This window comes from Sesamum indicum, linkage group LG7, assembly GCF_000512975.1.
Source record: "Sesamum indicum cultivar Zhongzhi No. 13 linkage group LG7, S_indicum_v1.0, whole genome shotgun sequence".
Classification (NCBI taxonomy): Eukaryota; Viridiplantae; Streptophyta; class Magnoliopsida; order Lamiales; family Pedaliaceae; genus Sesamum; species Sesamum indicum.
The window spans coordinates 3,651,808-3,664,038 of NC_026151.1; the positions used below are offsets into that span (position 1 = coordinate 3,651,808).

Below are 12,231 nucleotides of genomic sequence, written 5' to 3' on the forward strand. Positions count from 1 at the left end.
TTCAATTCTTTGCTGGTACCCATTTCTCTCAAGGTTTTCCAGACCTTCTCTGGCATCTTTGGCTTCCATGGCAGTGGTTCCAACAAGATTCTCCTTATTCTTATCCATGTTTAGCCCTGTTTCTAGACCTCTTTCAGTTTCCATCGATTTCTCCATTTCTTTGGTTTCACCACTATGTAACTGGGAGTATAACACTTCACTTTGTTCCTTGGCATGTTTTCTTTCATCCATAACCATTTCTACTTCATCTTTTGCTTCTTCCTTGTTTGAGGTATTGTACTTGATATTTACTGCACATACTTTAGATTCATGAGCAGACAACCCCTCCATATTTTCAGGACTGGAGATTGATACAGATCCTTCATCATCATTTGGAGTTTGTTCCAACACCTGTCTTAAACCCGTGAAATCAAATTCTCCTGTTCTATTATCAGATGAATGAAGCTCAGGTAAATTTTCTCCATCGCTCTTAGCAGCATACTCTTTAGCAGCACCATGAATCTCACTAGTTGTTTTGAGTGTATTCTCATCCTCTGGAAGTTTATCTTCAGTACATCCAGCCATGAGGCCGATATTTTGTATCTTGCCAACAGAAGAAAAAACTTCAAAGCCATTGTAGATTTTGCTTTCAACAAAAATCTCTTCAGAGGCACTTTGACGCAAGCTGTCCGTTCCAGGCATTTCATTACTCTCCAGGTGGAACAATTGAGCTGCAGCCTCCTTATCATTTGCGAAAATGGTTTCAGTTACTTCAGGCACAGTGTCATTCTCACGGTAACTCCCAACAGCTTTATGATATTCTTCTGCTTTGTTGTCTAAGTCAAAATCAAAGTCTGCTGGAGTCTCACTAAAGATAGTGCTAGTATCAATAGCATGAGCCTCTTTAAAGATGGTGCTACCATCACCACTAATCGCATCAACAGCTTCATCAATATCCTCTTCATAGGCAGCCTCATGAAACTCACATGTATTATGATTCTCTTCACTTATCCCTGCTCCTCCATGAGTGTTGATTGATTCTTCAGCATCCCAGAAAGCTGCAGGCTCCTGAACTTCAGCACAATTGTTTCTGGTCTCAGCTTCTGAATCATTGTTTGTGGTCTCAGCTGCTTCATATTCAAAAGCATTCATGTGTCTCTCTTCAACTTTATTCTGCTCAAGTTCTCCAAGTAATTTTGGTTCATCTCCAACATAGCCATGACTCTGTTTCTTGTTGCTACCTTCTGACTCAAGAGCCTCATTAACCTTCTTTTCAATTTCTATTTCTGGAAAGACGTCGGTCTGCCCCTCACCAGCTTCTTCCTCCCAGGTTTCCTTCAGCTGCTCTTCACTTTCAAACCATAGGTGATATTCTTTCTGCCTGATCCCATTTTCTTCTTCATCATAAGTTTTTCCATGTCTATCACCATTTTCTTTCCAGTCGGAGACATTAACAGACGACGCATCATTCTTGACCAGATTATGTGCTTCATTGAGAAAATTATTGAAAGCTGGAGTCAGTACTGTCAATTGTTCCACATTAACCTTTTCATCACGCCTTCCCGTATCATCCATATCATTTTCTCTCTTCTCCATCATTTCATACTCCTGGTTGATCCTCAAATTTTCACCAGCTTCAACCAAAACCTTCTCCTGCTCTTGAGTTCCTTGAGAAGTATTCAGAACCCTATTCATCATTTCAACAGTATTTTCAGGTCCTTTGGCATGATTAAAGGTAGCCCAACACTGCTCAGCTTCATCCACACTCTTTTCCAGTGGTTGCATCCTTTGGCATGTATTGATAGTTCTTTCCGCCAGTTCAGCAACAACTTCAGGTCCTGTTGCATGATGAATTGTCACCTCTTGCTGCTGCAAAGTTTCCTTGCCAGCTTCCATCTCCATAGGGTTGGAAGCAAGTTTACTCCTGGCGAGCGACAAACTTTTGTTGCCACCTACTTCACCAGACACCAAATGAGCAGTACGACACTCTGCATTGGCTGCTGAGTCAGGAAAATCAGTTGCCTTTCTACGCGCTTCAGCTGCATCAACATTTTGACTGAGCGTTCCAAACTGTTCATCCATACAAAGTGTCTCACTCTGACTGCAATTTGAAGCAATTAACTTACCTCCCCCCACATGCTCTCGATGCCCTTTAGCTGCTTCAACATTCTCCCATACTCTTTCCACTTGAGCATCTCTAGCATCAATAAGTGTATCATTGTGACTGATTGACAGGGTATATTTCCCATCAATCCCAGTGAATATAGAAAATATAGGATCCAAGTCTTTATACCTAGCATTGTTCTCTTTTGAACCATAAGCCTCATGGTTAATCTTAATTTCCTTATCCAAATCTTTCTGGCGGCCCTTTGGTCTAGGCTCAGAACCATCTGGATGACCTTCCTTTTTCCTATCCATTACCATTTTTGCTATTCTTATACTTTCTTGAGCCTGCTCTATGGCTTTCTTCAAGGCAGCAGCAGATACAGCAGCTGTCGAATTTTCATCAAATTCCTCATCCAAGAAAGGTGGTGAACATTCAGCACCAATCTTTCCAGAAGCATTTTCTTTAGAAGCAAAGCTTGATAATCTCCTTGGATCCTTGTTAGCACTTAGATTTGACGGACGACTTGAAGGTGCTGGCACTTCAGAGAAGTGTGATTCAAGGTTAACTTCATTCACATTGTTTGGCTTTTCAGGTACATGTGATCTATCACAACTTGATCCACCTTTACCTTTAAAAGCTTCAAGTTCAGCACTAAAACTCCAGGTGCGACTCACTTCACGTTTCAATGAAGGTACAGGCCTGTGACCTTCTATCTTCTGCGGCTGAGGAGCTCCATCAACAAAATAAGTAAATCCAGGGACAGCATGGAGCTCTGCAATGTGTGTTTTCCCATTTGATGCATCATTATTTCTTTGGCTGGTCCTATTAAAAGACATGTTAAACTGCTGCTTAACTCCATCAAAAGATTGAACAGATACCTCGCTGGAGGACCTTTTCGTCTTTCGTGAAGAATATAGAGAACCTGATTCTTGTAAAGGCGACCGTGTATTTGCTGGAATCCTGCAAGACATATAAAGGATTTGGAATGGGTAACCAAAGAACTCCAACAATTTATACTGAAAAAGGGGATGCACTTCAGATGGAAGAGATTACAAAGATCTAAAAGAAGATATTGTTTTCTGAAAACCTTCGGGTTGACGAAACGCGACTCGTCATTTCACATCTTTCACACACACAGAGAGACAGCCAAAAGAAATAGCGGGAAAGAATGATCAAATAAACTGGATCTTAGTAAATCTTTTAGCAATAGATGTAAAACACTATAATTACAAGATTTAAATCTAGCCAATAAAAGAGTTTCTTCAAAACACAAACACACCGGGCACCGAAATTGATCATTCAACACCCTTATTAACAATCAACGGAGGCCGACATGAGTTAATAAGCACAATCAAGAGTATAGCTGTCAATTCACAAGCCCATAAATCGGTTCCGTTACTGGAAAAGAACAAAAACAGGAACAAAAATGAAAATGAAAATTCAGCACACACTTATAATCGCCCTCGCCGAGAAAGAAATTGGCAATCGGGCTATAGCACCCCAGAAAAAATTAGTAAAACATGGCATGAAAATCTTTCTCCTCATATGAGTATAAAATCAATCAAAGATGATAGTTTCTCTCCATAAAGGGAACTTTGAGAAAGATTTTAAATTTTTGAAGCATAGCAAAGAACAAGAAACGGAAGTTAGAGGCTTATTAATGAATAAAGAATTAAACATGCAAATTACATGAGCCATAATAACAACCAATCCAAACACAACTACGCAACAGAGAATGAAAAATGTTGACCGCAAACAAACTTCACATGTCCCAAAATTCAATTCAAAACGCCATAGGAGCGATTCACTTACAGAAGGAAAGAAGAACAACTCACCGCGGTTTATTTTTCTTTGCAGAACCATTAAACAGCTCCTCATAAGGCACGGCCACATCATCATTCCCAAAACCACCGAAAATGTTGGAGTAATCGAGCTTAGAGCTCCTGCAATCACCCGACCCTACCCGATCATCCAGACCCGGAAGATCAAGCACAGGTATGGAAGACGACCCGGAGAAAATCTCAGCGTACTCATGAGCTTCAAACGAGCTCCCCTTGCCTCCGTTGCTGGACAGCAAAACGCCGTCGTAGGGGTTCTTGAAGGAGAAGGACGAGGAGAGGACATTGGTGGCTGAGTGTTTTCTTCTGTGCGGAGGTCGAGACAGAGACTCCATGGGAATGGAAGCAGAGTGGGAGCTTCGTACTTCTTCTGTCTATGGAAGAGCTAGGGTTTTTTGTTTAATTTATTTAAGATTTTTTCCCCTTTCTTTTTTTTTTTCTTTTTTGGTTTAATTTTGCCTTTCTTCTTCTTGATCAGTGAGGCATTTTGTCTGCAGAGAAAAAATTCTGCAGCGTCAGACAACACAAAGACGAAGGAAGAGAGAGAGACAGAAAGTGAGTGATGTGATGAGAGAGAAAAACATTTTACGTATTTTAAGAAAAAGTTTTATTATATGAGGAAGAAATGTGGGTCCACTTGAGGACTTATATGCTGCATCTGGTCTATGAGTTTGTACAATTCCAATTTTTGATTAGTTAATCGAAAATTATATACTTCTAATTTTGGTCGGTCGGAAAAGCTCATATGTCTGTTTCAAATTCCTATAAAAATTAATAATATAATACATATTCCACATCAATTAAAAATAAAAAATTTGACGGTCTTTTAATAATAAATATGCAAAAATCTTATTAAAACGGACAATATTTCACGAGTCATGGACCCTTATTTGCTCGTACAACATAAAAGATCCTCGATTCCGTCAAGTCACCGATGACTCAGTTTATACCTGAAAATTGGTATTAGCTTGGAGTTCTGATTGAGTTGGCGTAGATGGACCAGAAGCAGCAGAAAACTTGCGTTATTCTGTCTGTGGTGTATGATATGATAGATACATCGACGCGGCGATTATTTTATTTTAAATCTTCTCTTTTCTCTGACTGGGAGGACACAAAGGGAGAAACAATTATTAAGCTGGGGCAAAAATGGAATTCATATTTTAAACTAGGAGTTGCTTGAGTTACTGAATATTATTAAATTATTAAATGCTTCTCCGTATCAAGACTCGTTCGAATTTAAATAATTTGGATATCTTTTTATATTTTTATAATAGTGTATTTATCATTTTATTCTTTCACTATACAATTAATTTAAAATTTTATTATTTTTAGAACATATTTCAACTACCTCCTGAAATTTTTTATATTTATAAATATTCAATCGTTGTTAAAAAAATTATAAGTACACCCACTAAGTGGAATATAATTATGTAGTCCTTAAATGGTGATGTAAAAATTATTACTTTAATCTTATTGAATTTTTTTTAAAAAAAAAATCTGTGAGGGGGTAAAATAAATAATTTAATGAGAATTTTAATTCATAAAAATATTTTATAAAATTCTAAAAAATACATAAATATTATAAATCATAATTTATAATTTACCACAAAAATTGGATGAAAATACAATGAAAATCTATACCTCAAGCTCTATGTAGCAAGTTCTGCTTGTACTTATCTTTTTATTGTCAGTGTTTGTTTTTTATTAGTATTTCAGTATTTAATTTTTGTTGAATTTGTTGTCAGCTAGAGTCCAAAGTGGGTTGATTTTTTTCTTTAGCTAAAACTCTATTCTTTATATATAGTTTCACATCTCTGTAACTTTAGTACTTGAGTTTTAGATGAACAAAACATAGTTTTTCCTTTTTTTCATTCTTTAATTTACTGCCATGGATATACTCTATTTCCACCCCTCAAATTATCACACTCTATATCAAATTGCGGGCAATTGTGAATCTGCCCCATCCATTTCTGGTCATTTCGATCCAGTCTAGACTCAAAATTTGTAATTCACATGAAATTATACAATTAGAAAAATCTATAAATAGTGATTGGCCATTCCTCAAGTAGAATTTTAGCTACCCTGACATTTTCTTATGATCTTGAGTTTTTCTCCTTTACACCCTATCTAATTTAGGACTTGAATGGTTACAATTGGGTCTTCTATATTCTAGTCTTGACGTTTTTCTACCTTGTAAGTATTTTTACGGGAGGAATTTAGGTGTATTCATCTCATTTTAGGAGCAAAACCCATATTTACAAAAATAGTTCTTTTATTATTTTTTTTTAGATAATTATATATAATTTCTAGTCTATTTGCACAAACCACCTACACTTTTTTGAAAAATTACAATACACCCACCAAAAACGTCAATATCATTTACACAAATCACCCATATTTTCTAAAAGTAACACATCCATCTGCCAGAAAAAGTCAACATCATTACACAAACTACTCGTACTTTTTTACTGCTAGTAGTGTTTTTTACAACATAAATAGTTTTTTTATTATTATTTCTTTGGGACAATTACATTCACGCTCCTAACCTATGGTCTATTTACACAAAGTATCCATACCTTTTGAAAAATTACATATACATTTTTCAGAAAAAGTCTGCATTATTACACAAGTTATCTATGTTTTTTTACTATCAGTTACACAACCTATGGACAACTACGTATTTTTCAGAAAAAATAGTTTTTATAACTACATAATAATATATAAATAATTTATATAAATAGATTATAAATAAAAAAAAGTATAAATACAACTATTCTAGTATTTTTTTTAATGTACGATTATGATGTGATAACATCAAAATTGTAAAATATTAATTGAAAAGGAGAGCAGCAGAGCCCACAATCATAGAAATATCTCCTTTTCTCGTTGAGGCGGAGCAGCCCACGTTAAACCCTGCAACAATTTATACATTTACAATTTCGTAAATTACAACGATTTCTCCTTAAATTTGTCATAATTATGAATATCATCTCGATATTTAAAAAATTATAAATATCTTTCTACTATTTGATGAAATTAGAGGTATGAAATTGTCAATTTGCTCTTATTGTATTTTTTATTTTATTTAAAAAATTAAAAACTTATAAAAAAATCAAACAGGGTGGATTAAATTTTTCTAAACATTATAAAAAAAAATTATCTACTTAGTCCACAAAAAATAAATTTTTTTTGAAAAATAAATAAAATTATAATTTTTAATCCACAATATCATTTTGGTCAGTTCACCATAAAAAATGGATGAAAACCTACAATCTAAGTTAATTATTAGACGATCTTTAAAAATAAGAAGTATTAATAATTTCTCAAACAATGAAAAATAATCATAATTATATCAAATCTGAAAAAAAAAAAAATCATAATTTACCCTTTACAATTCATCAAACAAACAAACAAAATAAAGTGAGTGGTGTCCACGCTTCAAACCCCTCTTCTTAGAAAAAAAGAAAGACAGAGGGGCCATTATTTCGACATCAATGCCCCCCCAAAAAGAGCTGAGTGGATGGTCTCGTTGACCATGTAATTATCGTTTCATACCACCATTTTTTTGTTTCTTCTGCTCATTCAATGCCTATATCTATCAATTCTTTTGTGTAAGTTCAATTTTACGATTGATGTGATACGTGTATCGACATCATTAATCCTCTAAAGGACGGGTTTAGGACATGCACGTGATCTTATTTATGCAAACATCGTCGAATGATGCAGTGCGTGATGGAACCGGTGCTGCGTTGTGCGAGGTGTAGTTCGATTTGTATTCATTAGCCTCACGATTTTGTATTGAAAATGTGTATTGTTAATGAGATGAGACATTGAGGCTTATAAGGCACACAAATTTTTCATTTGCAATCGATTTCATACATGCCAATCAGTGATTTAGTGAAATTCAGAATCGTCAGTATAGTCCAAAGTGTCTTACCTACCATTTTATAATGATGAAATCAGTATTGAGTTCAAGAAAATAAAAACGATATAATTGAATCCAAATTTATTAAGAAATTGAGGAATTTATGAAAATTGGTTAATCTACGCTATAATTTACTAGACTATCGAAGACCCTCTTCTCTAATTCTAGTTAACGATTGTTAAATCCCATCAAAATAGGCTAATTTTTTTATCAATATTTATCGTATTATTGATATATATTTAAAAAAAAAACGACAAAATTATATAAGGAAAAAAATTGATTTAAATATGATGAATATAGAATAATATTTTGAAAAGGTAGATCCATGATTTGAGTTGAGACAGGATGCATTAAGGGGAAAAAGCTGATGTGATGCAAATATAGATATGCTTTGTTATGATTAAAGCAATCAGCCTTCCGGGAGGGGGTGGAGATTGGAATCATCAATTATGTGTTGAGAGACTTAAGCTGTAAAGCAGTAAAGTAGATCGCCGATGGCCCATAACTATCAACCATTTTTCCTTGTTTTGTACTACAAATCTGGAGGTGTTGTGGGCTGAAAGAAACAAAAGGTTTGGTGAAGCCCATCAAGATGAGGCGGAGGCCCAAACCCGCGTTGCCGAATTTTCTTCTCTCTTTGCGATTACTTCTGCCTTGAAGAAAAAGAAAAGCAGATCAAAACCCACCCCCTTCTCTCTCCTCTGCTACTGAAATAGAGTGAGACGCGAACAGAGATATATATTCAAGTTATTGAGTCTGTGTTCTGTAATTTTACAACGACGCCGCATCCAAAATGTTCAGGAACCAGTACGACACCGACGTCACGACGTGGTCGCCGGCGGGGCGGCTGTTCCAAGTAGAATACGCGATGGAGGCGGTGAAGCAGGGCTCGGCGGCGATAGGGCTGAGATCGAAGACGCATGTGGTGCTCGCCAGCGTTAACAAGGCGAGCTCCGAGCTCTCCTCGCACCAGAAGAAGATCTTCAAGGTCGACGACCACATCGGTGTGGCCATCGCTGGACTGACGGCCGACGGACGAGTACTCTCCCGATACATGCGTAACGAGTGCATTAATTATTCCTATACGTACGAGTCGCCGCTTCCTGTCGGCCGTCTTGTTGTTCAGCTAGCCGACAAGGCTCAGGTTTAGTTTAATTTCTTGGTTAAACCCTAAGTGTTTCATTTCTCGTTTCTCGTACTTGTTTGGTGGTTTATTTTGTGGAGCATTGTATAATTGAGAGTTAGGGTTTAAGATTAGGGCACCAGTAGTGTAGAAATTCGTGAAAGGATCACAAGAAAAAAAACGGATTAATGTATATCAGTAACTTAATTAATGCTTTGACGAGAACTGCTTCATTTTTCATTGATGGTATTCTTCTGCAGAGAATTGTGTAATTGAGAGTTTGGGTTTTGATTGAGGAGTAGTAGTATGGGAATTTCATGGATGGATCTGAAGAAGACCTTGGGCAAACTTTTGTTAATAAACTTTCATTATGTTGAATTGAATTAATTTTGTACTCTATATACCAGCGAGAGGAATTGTACAATTAAATTTGTTTGAATTGAGGGGTAGGGTTTGGAATGGGAGTGTACACTGTCAGACTTCTTCTAATAGAATTTATTCCAAGGAATACATGACTTTGTTGTAAACTAAGTGAGAAAAGGTAATTTGGAAAAGGAAAAATGGGATAGTTGTTTGTATATATGTCAGTTGGAGAAGTAATGAAGAGAAACTAGCATTTGAATAGTTGGTGTGTATGAATATTTGTCAATGGTTTGGTGGCAATAGAAACTTGAAGAAATGTTGCACTACCACTACATTCAACTGATCAATGTGGAGTATGCATTTATATTAAGGAGAAATCTGACATTTCTGTGATATGCTGCATTTTCCTTTTTATAGCTTTTCTACAAAAGCAACTTCCCTCATGAAAACATTTCCTATATTTCTTGTCAACTTTGAGCTTATTTTTCAGTTGTAGCATTGTTCCATGACTTTGCTTTAGCATAAGGTCTGAGATAGAGGCAAGTTATTGGTAGAGTTCCCAGTGAGGAAACGCGAAGGCCTAGGAAAAGTTCTGTCCCACTGTGCTTGGCTTTTGGACTAAACTTGCTTGTGCTTGCTATAGGGGAAATGTGTTTGGCCCAAGAAGTGGCCATGTCACAGGGCTTACCTCTGCATGGAGCTGCATTCTAAATCAAGGGAGTGGCCTTGAGGATTACCTGATTTACCGCCACCAAAAACTTCTCTCAGTCTCTTCCTATTTATTCTAAAAAGAAAATTTCGTGATCTCTTGTTAAAGTTTGTGTTAGTCTGACAAATGAATCTTTGACATAATGTCTGTTGCAACTTAGTCTGATGTTTTGAGCTTAGCTGAGATGATATCTAAATCTGATGCTATGTAGTAAAACAAACTTTTTCCTGGATTTTGCAGCTTTTTTTCATATAGAGGTCAGGTGGTGATCTTCAGTCGTGGTCAGCGTTTCTGATTTTATCTTCATTGGCTCTCCACATTACTTGTTGTTATGGACTATCTGGGGACTGCACATGTATATGTATTATGTGCCAGTTTTTGCATAGGAATAAATGGTTTTCCAAGTTTCTTTATTAACTTGTGAACATCACCATTTGTTTTTTAAGCTATCCCTGGAAAATTTTATTTTAACTTGTGATGTGTGCATGCTCTTTTAGTTTTAAGCTTGTACTGAATTTACGTGGTTTACCTGGTACATTTGGTTTAGGATTTTAGAGCTGAGGATGAGAATAAAGATCAGAAGCAGAAGTGTCGGTTAGGCTTTGAATATTTGGAACAAGTATCCAAGTTGTTGTTACACTGGTGTTTAAACCATTTATATCTGGTATATTCGTACTTCAATGATATGAATTAACTGCTGACAGTTTCTGTATAAAAAGGAAAAGGTTACTTAATGAATTTTTTTTCCAACGTGTGGAAATGGAAAAGATGTAGTTCGAATGCAGATTTTGTGAATTCTTTAGAGATTGGATGCACATTTATTAGTTATATACTTACGTCTCAAGACATTCACCTGGAAATTTTGCTAGGGGCTTTTTAAGCAAAAATTTGATTTAGGTTGGACAGTTTCTGGACACAAGCTAAGGGCAATGTAGGAATCTGCATGTGTTAGTCCTTCAGGGGCAAGGGAGTCATTGTCATGGACTCATGGAAGCAAATGATCAACATTTAGTAGCTTCCAAGTTTGGATAAAGGATTTTCTAGAGGATAGGTGATGTTAATTACTTTAGGACATCTAATCCTGGATAATATAGGGAGTGTGTTATTCTGCATGTTGGACATAGGGGCCTCAAATTAAACTATCAATTCTCAATGGTGGGGCAATGATATTCATTGAAGAGTTGATTGATTCTTTCTAAATTTGCATCTGTACTATCCTTCTGCCAATTAACAAACTGATAGTGGCTAAATATTACTTTCCTTTGTAGTCCTTGGACCACCATGCACATAGAACTTCTGATATATATTCAGCAGTCAAAGATTAACATCAATTGCTGATAAAGAGACGCCTCTGGCTTATATTTACTAAGCCATTTCTTGATGATTTGCTGTTTTTTTCTTATGTTTGATGTCATTGTTTAAGCTGTCTAATAAATGCTCTACTCTTAATGAATTCCTGCACATATTGTATCACTCTCTCCCTATCTCTCTTTTTTTTTTTTGGTAGAACATGAGTCTAGATTCACAGTAATGTCATTACAAGTCTTTCTAGGATTATAAGTGTTGTATTATTCATATGATGTAGCAGAGTTAGAGAACCCATCTTTTGTGGTCCAATTACCTTCAATTTCTTTGTCTTTCTTCTTTTCTCCTCATGATCAATTGACTGGGATTTCTCTTTCTTTTCTCCTGAGCTTTCTTCCATGCGGTGATTGCAAAAACTTTACTTCATTTTTGCCTGAATTTAGTACTTAGTATCTGGTTTTCATTATTGCAATGCAGGTATGCACACAGCGGTCATGGAAACGACCATATGGTGTTGGCCTGCTGGTTGGTGGTCTTGATGAATCTGGAGCTCACCTCTATTACAACTGTCCAAGCGGTAATTACTTCGAATACCAAGCATTTGCTATTGGATCTCGGTCACAGGCTGCAAAGACATACTTAGAACGGAAGTTTGAGGGTTTCATGGACTCATCACGAGAAAATCTGATCAAGGATGCACTATTTGCGTTAAGGGAGACCTTACAAGGAGAGAAACTGACGAGTGCGATTTGCACAATTGCCGTATTGGGGGTAGGGGAGGCATTTCATATATTGGACCAAGAAACCGTGCAAGGACTGATCAATGAATTCGAGGTAGTTGGTGAAGAGCCCCCAGCTGATGAATCCGTTGCTCCAGATCAA

General features: G+C 36.3%; 2 protein-coding genes across 2 annotated transcripts in view; one reads left to right on the forward strand and one right to left on the reverse strand.

Annotated features, from left to right (window-relative positions):
• The window catches only part of LOC105166121 (auxilin-like protein 1), a 6,526-nt gene extending 2,020 nt beyond the window's left edge, over nucleotides 1–4,506 (reverse strand). Inside the window, exons 1-2 of the mRNA XM_011085358.2 lie at nucleotides 3,922–4,506; nucleotides 1–3,046 (exon numbers count right to left, since the gene is read on the reverse strand). The exon at nucleotides 1–3,046 is cut by the window's left edge and continues 387 nt beyond it. Coding sequence (XP_011083660.1) covers nucleotides 1–3,046; nucleotides 3,922–4,259 — 3,384 coding nt within the window. The 5' untranslated portion in view covers nucleotides 4,260–4,506. The remainder of the gene's footprint in view (nucleotides 3,047–3,921) is intronic.
• The window catches only part of LOC105166122 (proteasome subunit alpha type-1-B), a 4,175-nt gene continuing 449 nt past the window's right edge, over nucleotides 8,506–12,231 (forward strand). Inside the window, exons 1-2 of the mRNA XM_011085359.2 lie at nucleotides 8,506–8,993; nucleotides 11,827–12,231. Of these exons, the coding sequence (XP_011083661.1) occupies nucleotides 8,643–8,993; nucleotides 11,827–12,231 (756 nt within the window). The 5' untranslated portion in view covers nucleotides 8,506–8,642. The remainder of the gene's footprint in view (nucleotides 8,994–11,826) is intronic.